This window comes from Acanthaster planci, linkage group LG08, assembly GCF_054643075.1.
Source record: "Acanthaster planci isolate LZ-2023a linkage group LG08, COTS_SCS, whole genome shotgun sequence".
Lineage (NCBI taxonomy): Eukaryota > Metazoa > Echinodermata > Asteroidea > Valvatida > Acanthasteridae > Acanthaster > Acanthaster planci.
In genome coordinates, this window is record NC_141784.1 from 21,099,089 (window position 1) to 21,120,874 (window position 21,786).

At 40.8% G+C, this 21,786-nt stretch overlaps 2 protein-coding genes across 5 annotated transcripts; one reads left to right on the forward strand and one right to left on the reverse strand.

Moving 5' to 3' along the window:
• Positions 1-1,375: 1,375 nt before the first annotated feature.
• On the reverse strand, positions 1,376-12,320 carry LOC110975527 (cold shock domain-containing protein E1-like). 2 transcript variants are annotated; one of them, XM_022228086.2, is made up of 23 exons: positions 12,251-12,320; positions 10,988-11,234; positions 10,534-10,684; positions 10,204-10,298; positions 9,912-9,951; positions 9,069-9,165; positions 8,795-8,955; positions 8,485-8,541; positions 8,067-8,167; positions 7,566-7,692; positions 7,087-7,173; positions 6,693-6,865; positions 6,172-6,349; positions 5,745-5,840; positions 5,556-5,600; positions 5,124-5,249; positions 4,621-4,761; positions 4,085-4,257; positions 3,432-3,558; positions 2,982-3,084; positions 2,627-2,814; positions 1,856-2,019; positions 1,376-1,541 (listed from the first exon to the last, which is right to left on the reverse strand). In XM_022228086.2, exons 3-23 carry the CDS (start codon positions 10,555-10,557, stop codon positions 1,379-1,381), a joined length of 2,466 nt encoding a protein of 821 aa, XP_022083778.1. In that variant the 5' UTR covers positions 10,558-10,684; positions 10,988-11,234; positions 12,251-12,320; the 3' UTR covers positions 1,376-1,378. The 2 variants fall into 2 exon arrangements, with proteins under 2 accessions (XP_022083778.1, XP_086996246.1); XM_087140120.1 differs by lacking the exons at positions 9,912-9,951; positions 10,204-10,298; positions 10,534-10,684; positions 10,988-11,234; positions 12,251-12,320 and adding an exon at positions 9,729-9,846.
• prmt3 (protein arginine methyltransferase 3) lies at positions 12,292-21,775 on the forward strand. Of its 3 annotated transcripts, none has more exons than XM_022228116.2 (13): positions 12,292-12,395; positions 13,276-13,485; positions 13,735-13,784; positions 14,583-14,691; positions 14,948-15,137; positions 15,877-16,084; positions 16,260-16,381; positions 16,563-16,635; positions 17,677-17,782; positions 18,198-18,385; positions 18,907-18,993; positions 19,435-19,485; positions 20,820-21,775. In XM_022228116.2, the coding sequence occupies exons 1-13, from the start codon at positions 12,338-12,340 to the stop codon at positions 21,015-21,017; spliced, it is 1,650 nt and encodes a 549-aa protein (XP_022083808.2). In that variant the 5' UTR covers positions 12,292-12,337; the 3' UTR covers positions 21,018-21,775. The 3 variants fall into 3 exon arrangements, with proteins under 3 accessions (XP_022083808.2, XP_022083791.2, XP_022083799.2); XM_022228099.2 differs by having other exon boundaries at positions 12,323-12,395; positions 13,273-13,485; XM_022228107.2 differs by lacking the exon at positions 12,292-12,395 and adding an exon at positions 12,415-12,557.
• The last annotated feature ends 11 nt before the right edge of the window (positions 21,776-21,786 follow it).

Genomic DNA, 21,786 nt, shown 5'->3' on the forward strand with positions numbered 1-21,786 from the left:
GCTAGGAACAACTGACCCTCAAGTTTGTTCCAAGTCCCTACCCGACGATATTCAGGTTGCTTACTGCGGATGAAGAGACTAACCTATAGTTTCCTGCACGCAAGGTGGACTTGGAGTTGACACGTATTGCACAGACCACTGTGGCAGTTTGAGTTAACTTCTTTGCTTTTTCCTTCCAATGAATGTGTCCACTGGGTACACTTAGAACGTTTCCAGTGGTTTTGAAATGTTGGGCCTCGCATTTGTTTCTTTTCCCCCTTGTTGGGAGCAAATTTTTATCAACTCCAGATGGCTTGAAAGAATTAATATGTCATCTATTCCTACTACAACTCCCCGAACGATCTTCAACATATTCTCCGTTTTCCTGGGACAACATACTTCAATCTGTTTGATGTCTTATGCCCCATTACATTGAGCATTTTTTCCTGCAGATGGATTTCAAGAGTACAATTATTTTATTATTTTTTTGAATTGAACTTTTACAGAGTAATTTGTCTTGCCTGACAATTTGAGCTTTTCACAGACACTATAGTCTGTTGGGTCATTTTGTGCACGAGCTAGGATGTGTCCAAATGGACTGGCTGTAGCTTACAGCAACACACCTAGCTATGAAAAGTGGCTACAGCCACTGACAGGCAACTTCCACAGGTTTTCATATTATCCCTAGCCACAGCCACTACTTTCAGACACGGCTTTGGATGAAAATGGATTGGTGCCAATGATGTCGTGACCAAGGGCACACATTAGTTTATCCATGTATCCCAGGAGCAAGACCATAGTTACATAACTGCAGTATGACACAGTTACCTGTTACTGCACCTTTACCAAAAATGACGTTGGTGCAACTGTTTTGGCAGAATCGGAGCATATAAATCTTAAAAACATTTCTGGCAAAGTGTAATTCATTCATTGGTTAATACTTTTTCAGGTTAATACCGTCTTCATATTAATTCTCTTTTCCTCTTTTCAAATTCATCGTAAATATCTAACTTTTTTCTTGTTTTTTTTTTTTCACTTTCTTGGTAGAATTTTTCAAGTTTTTTTTTCCTTTTTTTTTCAATTTCACAGACTTTTGTTTTATTTTTTTCTTTTCTTTGCTTTTTCGCAGGTATTTAAATATTTTTTTCTTCACTTTTTCTCATGTTCAGTTAACACAACGTTAGTCTCGAAGTCAAACGAGGGTCCTTTTTTCTCTGCAGCAAAGCCAATAACCTTAATAAGTTCTCAACAGTTTTTCCACTTTCTTCATCTCATTTGAAAGGAAACTAAAACACTTCCCCAGAGCGAACACGCAAATCTGCCACTGCAGAAGAAAGTTCCATTTTGCCCAAACCAAATTGGATATTTTCTTCAGATTGTATCTTTTCTGATTTGCTTTTTAGATTTCCTTCTCGTTGTTTCCATTTTGGATTGTGCGTGCCAGGTTGAACCCCTTGGTGCCATCTGGGCCTCTGGGTGTCCTCGTAACTATCATGCGAGGGCCTTTTTCCTCACTTGGTGTACTCTTGAGACGGCTGAGATGTCCTGGCCGTTGGATTTCACTGTTGACGTAAGAAGACATTCATCTATCAAGCAGGCTATGAACATGACCCTATAAGTCTATTCACTGCTAGCTTATCATTACCCATGACATTACTTGGAATTATTGAATAGTTTTGCTCAAATACTATGTCCAATTCAAAAAGCTACTGTCTCTTCTCTGTTAAAAATGCTCAATAGTCAATCAATTAAGATGTTACCAACTATAAGCAGGTGCAACTTCATCTCAGCAAGTTTCTCAAGTTGTTTTTTCTGACTCAAAGACGGCAATCAAAGATGTAGTGCCCCTTCATACACAATTGTGACCAAATCTCACCTGAGTCGACGAATGTTGATTGCACTGTGTCGGCCATTTTGCTGGTTCTGAATCAGCACGAATTCCACCTCGTCACCCGGGTGTAAGTCAAAACCATCCTGCACCTCGCTCATGTGAAAGAACAGCTTCTTGCCATCTCCGGGGTCATAGTTCAAGAAGCCAAACTGTCCAAAAGAGAAATGTTTAGATGTTCAACTGAAAACCTCCTTATAAAAGGGTGATGGTGGATGGTTTGTTGGTTGATGGTTAGAGGAGTGATGGCTGACAGGGTTACAGGTGATTGGTTAGTTGGTGGTTGATAGGTTGGTGGTTAATGGTTGATGAATTTGGGAATGATGGTTGATGGTTTGATGGTAAAAGGAGTGATGGTTGATGGATTGATGGGTGATGGTTTGATGGTTAGAGTAGTGATGGTTGATGGATGAACAGGTGATGGTTGATGGTTTGATGGTTAGAGAAGTGATGATTGATAGGTGATGGTTTGATGGTTAGAGTAGTGATGGTTGATAGATGAACAGGTGATGGTTGATGGTTAGAGTAGTGATGGTTGATGGATTGATAGGTGATGGTTGATGGTTAGAGTAGTGATGGTTGATGGACTGATAGGTGATGGTTTGATGGTTAGAGTAGTGACAGTTGATGGATTAACAGTTGATGGTTGATGGTTTGATGGTTAGAGAAGTGATGGTTGATGGACTGATAGGTGATGATTGTTTGATGGTTGAGGCAAAGGTTGGGAGAGTTGGGAACAAGACTGTAGTCTGTGCGTACATGTCCTTTGATGCAGTCCACGTGAGTGCGTAGGATCTTCCTGATGGTGACCACACTGCATGCCCACTCCTTGCCGTTATCAGATGATGAACCCAGCTGAAACTGCACTGGGTCTCCTTTCTGTAAGAAATCATGCTTGTCCGACAGGCTGATGATGCAATATGGGTAGACGGCACCCTCACTGTCATCTGAAGAATGTAGACAAGGCAACAACTGATAAACATTTCGGTAGAACTGTAGCAAAACTGAACACTGAATGAGTAAAATTCCACAATTATTCTCTTAATTTCTTCAACAAGAACAAAATCAAATTCCATTACAGATGAATGGTAACACCGGGAACAGTGCACCCTACCTTCCTTGATGACTTTGATGAGCCCGTTATACTCGGCTTGCTGAGGGTCAATGTTCCTCAAGGGACGGATGACTTTGCCTTGGAGAAGTCCCGGTTTCTTGGTCTGTGTAGCAAACAACGCACAATGGAGCAGATGAGGCATTTTGCAGAAGTTTGAATAAGCCTACTCTAGTTGTCCTGATGAGGACCTGGGCACGCAACTCCGATGCTGAACCCTTCAACTGAAATCTCTTCTCACAGCTGACCCTTTTTTTCAAACTCTGAATCGGTAGTTTAGTGTACCCTGGAGAAACTGCAAACATAGGTACAGTATGTTGGCCTGAGTGAAACTACAGGTGCACTGAGGCCTTTCCACAAATGTGAACTGATTATGCCCCATAATTCTTCTTCAAATTTCATTTTAAAGAATGATTTGAGAGGGGGAAATCATGAAAGAATTGAGTGATTGACCATAGAAGGGATGGTTCCTTTAGGTAGCCTGGTGACCTCCTCAGCACTGATTTTTGGTCCTTTGCGGATCAGAGAGTAGCTCACTTCGTCTCCGACTTCAATTTCATTCACGTCACCCGAAAATTCACTGCAAGGTACCAAAATTGTAAAATATTCTTCTTTCAAGTATTTAATACAGACTGAGTGACATCAACCGGTTGAAAGCTGTCAAGATCATTCCATGTGTGACGGTGACGGGAGACAAAAACAAATGCACGGTATAAAATAATACAGAACTGTTTCAAATCAAATACAGTCTTGCTCTTGGACAAAGTGGCAATCTGGTTTTTTTTTATAAAAAGTAGAAAAGACATATGATCTACTTGAGTTAAGGACAACAAACAAACTGACATCCGTGAGGAGTCTCAGTAACCCTAAGTTTCCAAGAAAATCCTCAACTAATATCCATTGGAGCTTTGGAGAGATTTTGCAAGTTTGAGGAAGGCAGAGCCCAGTCACTACTCCTTAACAACTGACTTGTTGCTCCTTGAAAGTTCCGGCACAGGATATATGGCACTGAGTTCCTGCCATGGTAACTTTGGAACACTTCAGGGAAGTTTCTGATCAAAATGCCCTGAGAGATGAGCCCAAACTTGACGTGTCCAATCACCTACCTGTAGTGAAAGAAGACTTCGTGGTCGTGATCTTCTGTTTCTATAAAGCCAAAGCTCTCCTTCAAGACGGCGATGTGACCTCGCCTGCTGGTCTTGGCGCTACGGTTCAGCACCACAATGGACACAGCCAGACGAGACCCGTCCCGCTTCACCTCAGCTATGTTGAACTCCACCTGTGAATTGCAAAAAATCGAAGGAGTTGGATATCACAGAATCGCACAGGATTTCTTAGATATTGATGGTGCCACTAATGGTGGTGAGTTTACATTATGGTTTAGTTTTGAGGTTTTGGAAGATTTGCTGCAGCGGTACTTGAAGTGCAACGCTTGCCAGCTGGGTTTGATCAGGCCTCGTTCACTTCGTAAAATCAGAAAAACCATAATTTTATATAGCACTGAAATTATGAACAAAGGTTTCATTATTGCCAAAGCCAGACCTAACTCTGAGAGATCATCCGTCTTTCTCTTGTGCACATCATGTCAAATGAGTGAAATCTTTGCTCCAATTTGGCCAGTAAATATCTCTTTGCTACGTACCTCGTCACCCAGGTCCGGAGGGATGCGTACATCGGTGTCTTTGGCATGAAATTTGATGACCTTGGCAGCTCCGTTGTCTCGGTAACTGATGCTGCCCAGCTCTGGAGTATGGTCACGATTTTTACCTGGACTGCGCCCCCACTATTGGGAAAAAAATTAAAACTTTGCTATAAATTTTGACTGATTAATAGAATATAATTTTACTTATCTACCATCTCCCTATTGACAAGATACGGACTAGAACATGATTTGGCATACTTCCCCAAATACTAGAAAATGTCTCAACAAAATTGAAAAATTGAAGAAAGAAAAATCATGTTTCCTTCCCACAGAGCTAGTTAGTTCCTAACAGAGGGTTTGCATGACTGCCATCTTGCAGGGCAGTTCGTTTGTTCCACAGGGAAACCTCATAAGTCCTTTTTATAGACCCTGTGGAACAAAAGCACTGCCCTGCAAGATGGCAGCCATGCAAAGCCTGTATACCGATGCATTTTGCAGCGTACCAGGTTATCAGGCAGCTTGTCCACTAATCCTTTCAGGCGTTTGGTTAGGACTATCTGGAATGTGACTGTGCCTTTGGGCAGCTTCTTAATCCGAGTGGCAATCTGACGCTGGGGTTGGGTGGGATCCTGCAAGGTGACAGGGAGAAAGTAAACTTTAAAGAAAACTTCACACTTACAACTAAACCAAACAGAGAGACAAAGTTGGCTGGAATGAAACTAGCCAAGAAAATATGGGTGTGATGATGCAACAAAAATTTTTGGGTTGAATTTCATACTACCAGATATTAAAGACAACTTGATGAGCTAGAAAATAAAACCTAATGGCAGAGAATTGGCTAGGACGAAAGGAAGAGGAGTCTAACAGCCTTAAGCTGAAATGAATTTCCTAACAAGAAGTACCAGACTAAAACTTCAAGCAATTTGAATACTTACTGTCATTACAGAGAATTCCACTTCGTCAGATATGTGGATGTCACCCTACAGGGGAAAAAAATGAACAATCCAGAGTAAAAACAACAAAAAATGGGGATTTACTTATTTAGGAAGCAATATAAAAACTTTTCATGGCTTCAGATGTAAGGTCAAAGCCACTGTTTGTCTTCAATTTGTATTTTGACTTACAGAGTGAAGCATCTCATTGAAGTGAAAGAACATCCTGGCATCTCTATCCACACACTTGATGAAGCCAAACCCATCCTTGACAGCAGCAACGATACCCTGGTCAGATCAAAGGTCAAAAGGTTGAGGTCAAAGGTCAGATGGCAAAAGAGAAAAGTATTGTTCAGCTGAAGTTGGAAGGAAGTTTAAAGGTCAAAAAGTCACGGGTTCAAAGCTCCTCAAGTCAGTTTTCTCAGATCATGGCAAAAATTGGTGCAAGTCGTCAATTTCATCTTGGGTTTAGTTGAAAGAAATCATGAGATATTTTATATCTTTCTTGAAAAGTCATCACAAGGATTTATAGTTTTGTGTCATTAAATTTTTAAGGTAAACTATGCCTTCCATTTTCCTAACTTCCTTTAATAATCTGACATTATTCATGGAGGGGTACCGTTTCTCTGACTTCAGTTGCTTCCTTTTCTTTGAAAGTCTTCTCTGAAAGTTCCAGGTTGGTGGCTCTCTGTAGGTGATCTCGTTTGTCGGTGGCAATGTTAAACTTGACTATGTCGCCGACGCATAGAGTGTAAGAATTCAAAAGGTCTTTATCTCCGAAGGATAACTCACGTTTGCTGCAAATACATTAAATCATGACAAGGATTTGTGAGATGGATTGTAAGATTAACAAGCTAGAGGACTTGCATGAGGGGGAGAGGTTAGTTTCAATGGAGGGGTGTGTGTAAAATACAAGCTAACTTCAAAACTGTTTCCAGGAGTAAATGTTGCGCCCAAATTGGACAACGTGTTGATTCACTGTTTCATACAATTTGATTTCCAGCACAGAAACAATTCTTTCTTTTATAAAGCAGAGATAATTTGAACTATAAACCTTACATGGTAATGCAAACGGAATCCCTTTCAAACAGAAAAGCACAAGGAACAACAGCGATTCAAAAGGAAATCTGTGTGACATACCCTCCGTCATCGAGGACGTAGATGAGTTTGCCGGGGAACGGGTCGTTACTTTTCTTGGTCGTGAAGCGAGGGATGGTTTTGGAGAGGGTGCCTTCCTCCAATTTCTCGCTGATGTCCTCAAAGATGACGGTGCCAGTCGCCAGCTTCTTGATGTTGACAGCAACCTCCTTGTCCTGCATCGTGAGAATCAACAAATGGATTTGGGTTGAATTAAGAGGTTTGGAGAATTAGATTAGAGTTGAAGTCAGGCCTGCTGACAGCTACTTGGGTGTTGAACTATTTAAAATTTGTAGGGAAAACTTCAAATTCTAACAACATGGAAAACGAAGGGAGGAGACAAAACTCCATAATCTCATACTTATATGATAATGGTATTCACTTGACAAGGAATTACATTTCTATGTCCAACTTCAAACTCCACGTCGTCTCCTAGTAGAAGGTCATTGATATCTCCTGTAAAGCTACTGTAATGAAAGAAAATCTGAAAGGAAGAAACACAGAGACAATTGAAAAGTTATCTCTTCAATTAAAAAGTTGTGATCTTTTATCAGCAAGTAGAAAAGTTCTTACATTTTTGGTGCCAAAATACTTTGCCTCTAAAGTGACTAATTTGACGGCAATGTGACCTCGCCTGCTGGTCTAGGCACTACGGTTCAGCTAGACGAGACCCGTCCCACTTCACCTCTTTGGACATAAATGATGTGTTAGCCAGGGTAAAGTCATTGGCTTGCGGCTGCGGTTAACTTCCAATACAAACATGTGCTGCAGCTGGCCCTAGCCAGTTAATTCAGACATAGCCAAAACTTCTAAGAGTATACAACACAGCGCCCTCAACAATAATGCACACAACCAATATGAATGGCCGATGTTTACCTCTTTGACGACATCAGCTCTCTCGATGAATCCGAATGACTCTTTCATAGAGCAGACGACTCCTTGATATTTCGGCACCTGAACTGGCTCCACCATCCGGATCCTCCGAGCTTGCACGTTGCCGTTCCTTCAAAACAATGTAATAGGATGAACAGTCGTCTCAGAATTTCCAACACATGACCATATACAATAATGTGAATTGCAATGGTGCATTGCAAATCTCTTCAGCAATTTACTGGTAAAAGCGACTGGTATCAAGCCTACATTTGTAAACTGGCAGAAGGTGTTCATATTCAAATGAAATGAAGAAATTAACGACGAACCATCTCAAAATGTAGTTGAATGCCTAGTTGTTCAAGATGCCAAAAGAGCTAAGTAGCCCAACTGGGAACACGGAAGTTCCATTCTCTATTCTCAATTTCCTTTCTTTAAGCTTAGACCAACAGACAATGTGAGAATTAGACGAAGAGTAAAATGAGCCTGTCATGAGGTCTTGCTTACCGTTTGTCAGTGGCAAGAAAAAAAGAGACTTTGTCTCCTTTTTTGAGAGGACGTCCTTTGTCGTACATGTCCTCCATCCCGTAGGCAAGAAAGAAGCTTTCCTAAGATAAGAATTCCATAATCAGTTGGTAGTGCCAGGAAAAGGATTTGTTCTCAGAATGATGCCCACGTGAGGTTGGTCAAATATTGGAGAGAAAACTCGTGAGACAAGATGGGGCATTTGTCCTTAAAATCTTAGATTTGTCAAATAGGAACTCATACGAACCGAAACATTTCTTTATTGTCTTCTCTATTCTGTCTTCAAGTTTGGGCCTAAATAAGTTCCTCAATTTTATGGAACCCAGGGCGGCTGGATTAAGATACAATAAGGCAAGACAGAATGATTCTCTGGAAACAAAAATAAATGCAGCCAACTTACGCCGTTCATTTCGTAGGCTACTCGTCCATATTCGGCAGTTATTGGGCAACCAGCCGGCTGAAAACACAATAAAAGCTCCATAAGGACTTTCAAATCTCTCTCCTCCAAATGATTTCGTTTTCCGCCATGATCATGCAAATTTGCTATGTTTCATATTAACTTAGATTTTGGGGGCACAAACTTAAACAGAAATATTTGACTTTTTTCCTCAACATCTGAGAGTGATTATTTCCTCTCTTTTAAAATCTTTGGCATGACATCAGGCTCCTCACAAAGGAATCCAATCTAATGGTTCTGGCGTTTTACTCACTGTTTTTTGCTTGCTTGGTTTAGCTTCAAGCACCACAAGGCCCGTTAACATCTCTTCTGAGATGACTTCGTTGGAGACAGTGCCAGGGCTAAGTTTGATGATCTTGCTAGCAATGGGTTTGCCAGTGCGGCAGTCAGGGACAGTCTCAAACTCTACTGGGTCTGCCAAGGGATCAACAAAGAAAGAACATAAGTATTAGAGGCGTGTGTACTACAAACCAGCTCTCCCAAACAGGAAAGAGTTTGGAAAATTTATCCATGTCTAGCTGGCTTACCTCCAACTTTGAGGTTCTCCATATTTCCGTCGTAGTGACTTCCGTGGAAAAATAGACGGCCATCTCGGTCACAACACGTGATAAAACCATAGGAACCCTGAGGAGGTTAAGAAAACAATGTGAAAATGTTGAACATTTGCCTCAAAACCACGGGGCAGCACACAGCAGTTACGGGCATTCTAATTCTCACCATCAAACAGTCTACGGACAATCTTACAGCCTACCCCCCAGAGAACCCCGCCCCTGTCCCCCAACATCATTTGGAAGTCATTGCACAATGTCAGCATTTTGGTCATCAATGAATTAAATAACCACAGTAAAATGAAGTAAATGCCATCAAATGAAAAAAAGAAATAGAAGACTTATTGCATGTCATGATTAACATAAATTACCAAATTTATTATTGTTCTTTTTCATTAATGTTTATTTCCATCATAACGTATTTCCCTTAAGTTAATTTATTGTTGTTGTTAATTGTCTTGCTTTTAGTTGTCTCTCTGTGAAGTTTGTTTTGTCCAGGGCTTTTCAATACAAGCCTCCCGGCTTCTGAAAAAGCCCCCATATTGGTTTTTCCTTTTACTTATGTATTTCTTGTGTTTGTTATTCTATAATAATTTCTTGATTTATATATTTGCACTGTTATTGTTTACTTTTCCTCACCTTCACCAATATGGAAAAAATCGTCATACTGAGGGTTTTTTCAAGCAATACCAGAGAAATCTGCTGAGGTAGAGATTAGACACAGCCAACAAATTCAAGCCAAGGGATATGTCCTGAGGTATTCTAGAAATCTCTCTTAGAGTGGTACATTAAAGCATGACTGTACACGGGTGCGACACTCACTAGCATTTTCTCAACCATTCCCGTTTCTCGAAAGGATGCTCTGTAGGAAAAAAGTAAGAGAAAATATATAGTGAATGAGAAATTCTTCAAAAACAGGATTTTTTAAATCCTTGTAGGATTGAGGAAGGTAGACCTCAGCCATTATTTTGTAACATGGGTCTTGAATCCTCTTGAAAGTTGAACTGCAGAGAATCTACCGACCCCTGGATCCCTTCAGGATGTTGGAAGATTTGCTAGGATTACTAGTCAACTCCCAGGATGAAATTGACAGACAGACAAGCCTTGTACTCACCCATTTTGTGGGGGAAAGCTGGCTGCCCTGTTTAGTTGATGGTTGGCTGGACGGAACGGTTTGATCCCTCCCGGAGAGTCTTGGGAATTAAGTCTCTGTGCAAAGTCAAAGAATGGTTATCTAGACCTGAGAATTGAGGAGGTTCAACCAGGTGAAGTTCATAATTTTCTTTTCGCAGAGATGAGATTGCATTTAAAGCCAATCTCATTAAAAGCAATTGGGAAATGTTTATTTGGGAAGTTCCCTTAAAATTCTGTTACTTCAAATTATCATTATCCTCAGCCTCAACTGGAGGCAAATTCCAGACATTTTGAAATCAACATTGCCCACCTTCCATGATGGGCTGGTGGCCATGATGATAAATCTGGGGACGGATCAAGGTTTTTTCCAGTTAATATAAAGAGTTTTCCGCCGAAATCTCTTTTTCCGTCCAAGACAGCTGCCGTCTGGGTTCCACGATCCTGATAATCTGCAACTTCTCCTGGAAGGAAATCAATGACAATCAAGTCCACAAGAGTTTTACACCAGAGGGTTTTTCAGACATCCTGGTATGCAAATACTTGTGAACACATAAACTTCAGCACCCTGTTTGTTTGTCTGTTCAGAGTGAAGTTGAAACCTATGTTTACAATGCCAACTGGAAGCAACTGGAGAGGTTTCATGAGAGAATAGAAATTCTTGGAAAAATTCTTTGATAAGTTTATCACGTGTTGGCCTTATTCCAATCAAAAGTCTCACGGGCAGATCTGGAAAAAGTTGGCTTGTTGCTAGTTAAAACTGGCACCTTTTTTGACTTGAGTGGCTCAAACGAATAACAGATTGAGTGTCTTCCTCAGTAGCTTGTTGCAGACCGTGGCTAAGTCCTCTTCTCCTTCCTAGATAACGATGTTTGGCACCTTAGGTCTCTGGGTACCAAACCTCCAAGGATCGGATGCTGTGTTGAGCTTGGAATGCAACGCTGATGGAACGAAGCTTGGACAGGCTTAAGTGCATCTCATGGGATAGCTTAAAGTTGGTGGTTGTGCCGATAGCTGCCCAGAAAAAAAAAATAAGTAAGTCTCATTCCACAATCAAAGACTGACCAGATGTCATGTTGAAAATTTGACACCTCTGCCAATGTCTTGGCATAAATAAGAACAACTTTTGATAGTGTTTCCTCACTCATATCATGGTGTCAGGAATATGAATAGTGAAGAATGATTTTTTTAAAAATAGGTGTCATTGTAAAGGTATGGACCATTCTTCACGCCTAAAACACAAATTCCATCAAAGATTCTCGCAAGTGAATACATGCACCATCTTTGGGGAAATCATGAAAACAAACATTGCATTTTATGTTTTGAAATGTATCCGTTCCAAAATTAATAGTTTTTCAACACATTTTGAATGACCAATATTTCTAGAATACATAGGATAATGTCGTGAAAAAGTGGCAAAATGACAGATACTAAAAAACAGCTAGTTTTCCCAGATATCAGATTTGGAAAATGACTTTGTGTACTTGCTAACACACAAAATCGAAAGGAATAAGACCACTTTAAGTAGACAAACATACTAAATTCCAACTCAAGCCAAAGCAAGAAGTCTGATGACGATGATACCTGGATACTGGCAAGTTTCACCCACCCAGCACAAACTAACCAAACGAAAATAAAACGAACTAGGCCTAATCAAAATCAAGAGGATTAAGAAGTACAAATGTTACATTAACAGCAAACAACGCTAGTGACATCAACAAAAGTGTGGGCAGTTCCGATCTGTTAAAGATGAACCAGAAAACCCCAAACACTCTAACTTTGTCAGACCAAGGTTTGGCTTTTGTTATGGCAGATTAGACGAACAGCGTAAACACGATGGGCAAAACGGTGAGTCATCCAAGTCCGTCATATCCCGTCCAAGAAAAAAACGGCATTTTCCGTCAAGATAATTGGAACTTGGAATAAAAAAGTTCTACACACAATTATCAGATATACCAGATCACTAAAAGTCAGAAAAGGCGTGTGAGTCTGGCTTAAAGGAGAGAAACTTCGCCTTTAATAATTCTGACCTCAACACAGCGCGGCAGCACGTCTGTTCCAGCACCATCTTTTTGTGTGTACATAATATAATTCACCAAGTGCGCCCTCATGCTGTCATGTGTTCCACCAAGATGGCGCATCCCATGAAAACCACATGTTTGTCGTCAACAAATGGTAAAGTGTCTGTGGGAAACCTCGAACTAATGGTTTACCATTCTAATTTCAACCGTCTTCCGGGAAACCTCAGGCCAACCTGATACTTCTGTCTTTTTAATCTAACATTGAATAATATGCTAGCAGTCTTTGTCTCGTGTCTGCAATGTGGGCGGGATGTGGGTGCGTAGGTATTTAAGCTACAGATAGCATGTATAGTGTGGTGAAAGACTAGATGAGGTGAAGAGAAGGGAAGGCGTTTACCATCAGGGGCTAAGGGTTGGTTGTGATTGGTCCACAAGATTGCTTGTCACAGAGATTGAAATGATAGTCAACAGTGGTCCCTTTTTCTGTAGAATTTAGAGGGATCTATATCAAAGTGATGCATCAAAATACGCCTAGGCTTATCATTACATTAATGTCCTCATGTGATCCGACATTACTGAGGCTCCTCTTAATAAATTTCAATTTTAAAGTTTATCCTTGACTCAGCTTGGCATAATTCTCCAGGCAAAATTCATCAAAATAATGTTGATTTGAAGTTTCATCCAGAACACAAACTGTAACTAATTTTCACAAGCATCTGTTGCCACCGTGATGGCATGGCAAATGACAAAGTGACGGCATGGCAAAAGACACAAACAGTATACACCAGTCTTCTCTTGGCAAAGTTTAATTGCAGGACTAGCATCACGGATTAATTTGTCCCAATTAGTCGGGGCTGTATTCACTATGGTTGGGACTAATCCTGTTTGGTACCAGACCCTCATAAATTCTGGCAATATAAGTCGATAGATGAAAGTAGGCCAAAGTAAATGAAACTGATGATGGACACGTGAGAGATGAAACGATTCTGTCGTGAAGTTCTTTCTGCATCTTTGTATTGGTTACTTCAAAGCAGGTGAAAAAGACGTTGATGAAACAGTCCGTGATTTGGACGAGGAAGATGATGATGATGGTTGGTTAGAATATGATGAAGAGGTTGAGATGGGACACCAAGGAGCAAAATGTCTGTTCTGTCAGGCAATGCTGCCCTCTGTTGAGGAGGTGCTTTTCAAGCACTCTATGGACGTTCACAGATTTGACATCAGGGAAATCAAGAGGAAGCATGGTATGGTTCTGCTATTGTTCATTTTCTTTTTTCTGTCCTAGCATGACGAAGCCTCCGTTTCACATCCTTTTCCATTTTCTGAGATTGCCTTCCATGGTCACATTGATGCTTTCCCAGTTTATCCCTCCTTCTGTCATCTTGTTTTATGTTTGAATCATCCTTGTATTTTCATTTACTGTCTGACTAATTAACCTGACCTGGTGAAAGTCTTAAAACATTAACCAGTATTCATTGTTTTCCATTCTGTAGATATGGATTGCATTGCCTACATCAAATTCATCAACTTTATTCGAGCAAAGGTAGGTACTTGATTACCCATTAATTTTCAATCATTGAAGTATCTTTTTGCAAGTCAGTTTTTGTACATATATTTTAGTTACCGTAGTCTCACTTGATGGTTGATCCTCTCTGCAGCCTTTGGTAGGCCTCATTTAAACCACGCTGGGCCCATTTATCCGCGTTTATTCTGCTGGGCCGGGTGATTTTTCACTTTTTTCTGTTTTCAAAATTCCTTAAAAGTTCATAACTTCATTTACTGGACGTTTACACCCACACAAATGACTGTCTGGTTGCCACTCTAATCTGACAGACAACATCTATTGACACCCGAGTATTTCAGCCAGGCCTGGCGCCTTGTAAAAAGAGCCCAGATTTTTTCGATTTTATGTAATTTTCTTTTGTTTCCAAAACTGGCACAGTGCACTGCCGGCTCTTTTCAATAGGGGCCCGATTAGCATGCAGCGGTATTGTATCGCTCATCGCTGGAGCGTTTTTGTCCCTGGTGGTAATCGGCTGGCTGAATGCCACAAACAGTGGTATAATCTTTCAAAACAATGACGTATTTCCTTCACTATTGACAAGTGAAAAAATGTTGGCAATTCCCAGCAGCTCGGTCTTTTGTTTTGAGTACGGTCTTTTGTTACAAGGCCCAGCTCTTTTGTCCAATTTCTGGCAACCCGGCATTGCATATGAAGAAAATGTACCCGAAACCCGGCTCCCCGGCACGAAGTGGTTACTGGATGATGATTGTTATGTTGCTGGTAAAATGGGGAAGCTTGTTTTCAAATCTTAAGTAGATTTCATTTCTGGTTTTCTAGAATGTTTCAAGTTCTGACATCAATGCTCTTAGTTCTACCAGTGATGCACCCTGGGACTGTGACGATTATATGAGGCCCATACTAAGTAACGATTCACTCCTTCTGTTCGGTCAGTAGCTGCTTTCTTGTCAATAAACCTTACTTTGTGGTCTTCTTGAAATGGATAGGAAAAAGTACAAACGATAAGCATTACCTGTCACTGTTGCTTTTAATAACTGTGTACAGGCACTAAAAAATGTGGATGGGGGTAAAGTGACCACAAATTAACGATGTTGGAAATTTATCCGTTTGTCAGCCCGATTTAACTGAGCAATTCTTGCCCTGTCAGTTTGTTCACAACGTTCGCATTTGTCATCTTCCCACAGACATAGAATCTTTAGAGGACCCAGATCAGCCCAATCCTTCCCAGGCAGACACTCAGGACAACCTCACAGAGGTTAGGATACCAGCCAGCAAATACCAGGCTCTGCTACGGAGACTACAGTCCGCCGAGCAGAGGGCTACACTCGCCGAGGAGTCTCTGTCCAGGGCGTTGCAGGACCTTAACATGGCCAAGTGAGCTTCAGACAGTTGCAGTAAATGAACGTAGGATAAGAGTTTCAGTGGATTTATCTGTGGTGTCCATGCCATAAAGATGAACAGAGAAGATGGAGCAAGGCATCTGTCAGATGAATGAACCTTTATCATGAAATATGCAAATTAGACAGGCGCATGTGTGGCACTAAGGTCCGTCAGTACCGTATGACAGCCCTTTTCCAGATACGTCAGCACACTTTTCTCCAAACTAAATGAAGTTGCCAGTGTCCTGAGGTTGGAAAATAACAATTCCTGGTCCTTAAATTATGTACTCATGTCAAACTATGCTAGTACAGAAATGGCGTATTGCTAATACTTTTGTGCGCATGGAGATTTGTATTGTTACATCATAAATTTGAGCAACTTTGTCGACCAGTGGTACTCACACGCCCACGTCAACCTTTTTTGCATATTTCATGGGAAAGGTCCATTCTGTGATGAAGATTTACCACTGACAGTGGTATGGCATTAGTTCTGGTTCTACTCAATACCTTATGTGAGCTCGTGAGAAAATTCTTTGTCTATTTGAAAGAAAGTCAGTTTCATTGAGCTACAAATCGAGTAAATTTGCACAGCACTCGAGAGTTCTGCTAAGCAATTAAGCACATAACTAGCCAAAATGTTAAGTGATGTTTATTGACTGTGACCTCCCAGCAAATTCTCATTATCCGATGTTCTTTACTTTCTCTAACTCTGATGCTCTCATAATCTACCCCAGGGACTTTGCACAGAAACTTGTTGCCTCCCCACTGTCAGTTGGAGAGGGTTACCCTTCGCCCATCTCGGGGAAGACTCATCAAGAAGATCAGTGCTACTTTGATTCCTACGCCCATTACAGCATCCACGAAGAGATGCTGAAAGACAGAGTTCGCACAGAGAGCTACCAGGACTTCATCTACGACAATCAGCACATCTTTAAGAACAAGGTCAAGATTTCCTCCATCTCCCAGGCTCCTTGTTTAAGTTGTCAAAACAGTCCGGAATCTGTGGACTATTTAACACAGAGTATACTTTGAAATCTGTGTGTGTCACTTTGTCAGAAGCCTATGTGACAATTTTCTTACTTTTCTAAAAAAACCAGCTTCTGATATATTTTCTCAGGTTGTTCTGGATGTCGGTTGCGGTACTGGTATTCTCTCCATGTTTGCCGCCAGGGCGGGGGCCAAGCAGGTGATAGGAGTCGACCAATCAGAAATCATTTACCAGGCCATGGATATTGTCAGGTATAATCAAACCCAGTGTATATTTTCAAGCCGTGACGTTTGCCTCGTCACAATCAAGTCAAGACTGTGTGTGTGCTTGTATCAGGGATTTGTGAAAGGCCACATCACACTGCCTCCGCATCCGACAGGACGTTGGTATTTGAGACAACTCACAAGAGACTTGTTTTTTTTTATATCACAGGCAAAATAAACTTGATGATACCATCAGTCTGATAAAGGGCCGCATGGAAGACATCAGCATCCCCGTTGATAAGGTAAAGTTTTCCATCTTTGCAGACCAAAAGGGGCTAAAATTCTCATGTATGGTTTGGCAATAATTGGCACTTTGATTTGTCAAGAGGGTCCTTTTTTCCCAAGGCCAAATTAAGGCACTAGAACCAGTCAGTGCCCAAAAAGACACTATACTTTGGATATTATGTGCTTGTGATCTCTTGGTCACATTAATGCATATGTCATACACTATCCTATATTTGTGAACCCCATGTGACTGTGCTTCGACCAATCAGGATAAAGAATCAGCAAGATGTGTGTTACAGTACTCATTAACCACTTGCTGTAAGACAAGATGCTGGGTCATTTTCAAGATTTTCCGTTTTCAAAATTCTTCAAAAATTCATCATTTCATTTAATGGCCGTTTATACCCACATGAAGGACTCTTTGGGTACTACTCTAAAGATGACAGATAACCTTCATTGACTCCTGAATATTTCAGCCAGGCCTGCAGCCTTGGAAAAAGAGCCCAGATTGTGCGGTGTTACATAAGATTCTTTTGTTCCCGAAACTGGCACAGTGCACTGCTGACCTCTTTTCAATAGGGGCCAGATGAGCGTGCAGCAGTGCTGTGTGGCTCATCGCTGCGGTGGTGGAGAGCTTTTGTCCCCAGTGGTAATACGCTCGCTCTAAATGCCCCAAACTGTGGTATACTGTTTTAAAACAAGGCTGGATTATCTCCACTATTGAGAGCGAAAAAATGTGGGTAATGCCCAGCAGCTCAGTCTTTTGTGCTGAGCACGGTCTTTTGTTATGAGGCCCAACTCTTTTGTCCCAGTTCCGGGCTCCCCGCCTCTGCATATAAAGCCTATGTACCCAAAAACGGGTCGCCCGGCAGGGAGTGGTTAAAGCCCACATTTAAAAAGGTGATTGTGTGGACGATGTGTTCAAAATTAAATTGCTTGAAATAACCAGCAGATTGCTGCTCCTTATTGAAGAAAATCTTCAGTTTTCAAATGAACCAGTCAATTTCAAAAACTGCTTGAATTTTACAAATTTGTTGGTTCTGCTTTTATTGTCTCAGGTTGATGTGATCATATCAGAATGGATGGGCTATTTTCTCCTATTTGAGTCAATGCTAGACACGGTACTGTATGCTAGAGACAAATTCTTGACTGAAGGCGGCATGGGTAAGCTGAAATAAGTAACAGGACTCAAACATTGTCATCAATAACTTTTGTGGATAAGTCATGATTGATGAGTGACGACCTTGAGGATTTAATGAACGTGATCAAGTTAACCAATGGTTGATAATTTGATTCATGTCTTAGCTCGTTCCTGTGACATAACGTCTATTTGAAGAGAGAGATTTGCATCTGTCTTTTTATGATTGGAAACCTTATTGAATCAACTCAAGGACGAACAAATTGACTGAAGAGGAATTTGAACTCAGGCCTAGGTTCTGCTAATTGTAAATTGAAGTGAACTTTGTGGCTGGTTTGTTGGTTTTTCTTTATGATTAAAGTCAGCTTGTGCTCAAAATCTGTTGAGGAAATCTCTCGTCTCACTTTCTAGTGCTTTATGTACTCAATTTTGTCTTGCTAGTATATCCCGATCTTTGCACTCTGAGCGTGGTTGCCATTAGCGACAGTGAGAGCCACGCCTCTCACGTTGCCTTCTGGGATGGGGTGTATGGCTTCAAGATGACATGTATGAAGTCTTGCGTCTTGGAGGAGACCTCTGTGGATTACGTCAGTCCGGAGAAGGTCATGTCTGATGCGGCAATGGTTAAGGTGGATAACATTAACTGAAATGTCACAGATTTGCATCAAGTTTACTTAAATCCTTCTTGAGATTCAACAACTTTCTCCCTTACCCCTCATGACGTGGCCTAGGTTGAAGTTGGCATTCTTGAAATGTATAATATTTGCATATATATAAAGGCTTTCTTACAGAGTAAATAAACATGACCAAATGGAAAGCTTTTTTAACTAGACAGTGTATTTATCTTTTGGCTTATATCTCTCATTTATGTTTTTTTAAGAGCATTATCTCTTTGCTGTTTAAATTAAACTGTGTTTCCTGATGCAAGTCCATAACAGCTACTTGGAAGAAAAAAGGGAAAAATATCTGTTTTAATTTATGACTTCTTGGCATTCATTACAGAAGCAAAAACTTGCAGTTTTTTACTTGAGTTAGGTGGTTGTCAGACAGTGGCCTCTGAAATATTGTACATCGGTCCTTATGGCAAAACAAAGATGGTATAAAGTGCCTTTTTTTTAAATGCAATTCTTTTTTGTGTTTTTAATTCCAGTGTTTGGATGTGACAAGCGTGAACGTTAAAGATTTAGAGTTTGTAACGGAGTTCAAACTGAAAGCATCAAGAGACGGTGACTGCACTGTGAGTTAAATATAAAAAGTAGTAACAATGACCAGACTTTCAGATGATTAACTTTGAAACCTACACATCGAGTCTGTTTTCAAATTGAAACATTTTTGCAACACAGTTGCTCAGCCTATGAGTAGATTGTGACTCGCTCTAGTGTTCATCTTAACTTCTGCAACTTATAAAACAGGTGGGGCAGTTGTAGTCAAATGCCTTGCTTGTGGACAGAACAGCCTTCGTGGGCAAGGATTTTATCCCACTGGGATAGGCTTGAGTAGACCTTACTGAATAGAAATAATAAAGCACCCCCTGTAAGATTGCTGCTGTACTTATGTTCAGTATTTGTAGCCTTGTCTGGGAAAATATCCATGTAGTTCCCTGGACCTTAGGGCATATTGGGTGGCACGACATACGGAATATTGTACAATCTTGTCATTTTCACCCTTCAACAAACAGGCACTTGTTGGATTTTTCGATGTGATTTTTGAGAAGAACTGCAAGAGGATGGTAAGTTGTTTTTTGAACAGTTCGATAAATTCCTCGGTCAATTTGAAAACACCCAGAAGTTCTTCTTTTGCAAATTTTTGGATGGAAATGATCCAGGTCCGTGGCCAAATCTTTCAAGCCATCTTTAGGCTCAATCACTCATTGCAGGCCTAATCCCTTTGCCCCTGTGGATCCGTAGATGGTAATTCCTCATGCATGCTTCCAAATGTAATTGTCATCCTTAAAATGCATGCGCAAATTTCTCATACATATTTGCTCACTGGGATTATCAGCAGTTTGTGGAAATGTCAAAGCTTTTTGAAACTAGGGCAAAAGTGTTGGAGCATTTTCTCTGCTTGTTAATTCGTACATTCACAAGAAGAAGTTAAACTTTATCTGAATTTTATTTTATATAAATTCTGTGCTATAGAAATAAATGCTATACATGTATACAGATCAGCATTGGTGCTCTTACTAAAAATCCACTATTTTACTGAGAGCCCTTGTTATTGTCTGTGCTATGATTGTGTCCAACTTTATCTATGCTATTGTGAATTGATGGCAAATATTTACCGTTACTATTCCAGAACAAACAGACTTGATTGAATTTGGGAGTTTTTCCAATCATGGTAGCTGAAGAGTCCATCTGGTACAGAGGGTTTCAGATTCATTCATGGTTCAGTCAAAATTAACACGCTTTAGTAAACAAAAAAGAGCCTATTAATGCTGGAAAATGTCATCATCATTATAGTTAAGTCCTTACAAAGCGCATAACACTAAAAAGTCTCTATGTGCTTATTAACGTTATCCCTGCTCAGTGGGTTCACATCATCTGAACATTCCTGAAACCATCTCAGCTCCCTGGGGAGTATACTAACCCAATGCTGCTGTGTCAGGTGCAGATGGTTAAACATAACAACCATATCTGCCCTCACTGGTACCCATTTACTCCTGGGTGGAGAGAGGCACTTGGGGGGTAAAGTGACTTGCCCAGGATCACAACATGCTGCCACCAGCTGGATTCGAACCCCTGACCCTATGATCAGAAGCTACAAACCCTTACCACTTTACCACATGCCTCCTGTCTGCCCTCACTGGTACCCATTTACTCCTGGGTGGAGAGAGGCACTTGGGGGGTAAAGTGACTTGCCCAGGATCACAAGATCATGCCACCACCTGGATTCGAACCCCTGACCCTATGATCAGAAGCTACAAACCCAAACCACGGGGCCCCATGCCCACATGTTAAGCCTGGCCGGAATCAAGAATTTTCAATGGTTACATGCATTCCAGTTCTTGTCATTAAAAGATGTTGTCAACCCCTCTTTTTCCGTAATCTTTATCACCCCTTTCAGGTCATGTTTTCGACTGGTCCAAGCAGCCAGCGCACGCACTGGAAACAGACTGTGTTTCTCCTGAGGAAGCCCATTCCACTCAAGGAGGGAGAGGTTCTCTCAGGGAAAATCAAGTGCCGGAGGGACCCCACAGACTTGCGAAGCCTGGTTGTGACCTTTGACCTGGAAGGAGAGAAGCTGAAGTACCTCGTGAGGTGATCCGGGGATGGTGTGGAGCAAGGGGTGTGTCCAGGGTGATAGAGGAATCAATACAAGAGTTGTGAAAACCTTTCAGACATTGGAAGATGAAATGCAACAAGTGATATTTGATTAAAATCATACGTCGTCGTCACACTTCTGTCCTTGTGCCCACTTGCATTACTTCCAGAAAAGCCATATCTGACTGAGTTGGCTTCTAATGAACTTCCAATGAAACAAAAAAATGGACAAAAGTTGAATTCACACCTGCGCACACCAGAACACTGTATCAATACCCTATCACCTAAGCTAACGGGCCTTATCAATTATCTCCATTATTGCCAAGGTTTTTTAGTCATGGATCACTTGTCATGAGCCATACTTAAGCCTTTAGATGTGACCAAAAGAAGTAAGGCAGTGGTGTAGCCTAAATGTGCAAAAGGCTAATTGATATATTGCGATTTTAATGAATTCCACTCTTTTTAATTAAGGTATTGCAATTAAATGAACTTTTTTGGAGAATCCGAAACAGGTAGGTATTCAAATTTAACAATTTAATTAACCCTAACCCCTTAGGGTTGTATGTAAAATCATATTGAAATTAGAGGATTATGGACTGTCAGGGTTTTGTGTTTGAAATATCTATTACAGTTCTTGTAAGCATTTGAAGGAATTGTCCAAACTTCAGAATTGTCATAATTGACATAACTGTCTTAATTTCCTTCTCCATTAATCTGAGTTGTATGAATTAAACTTATTCAATGTGTCAGAGACAACAACCGGGACCTGT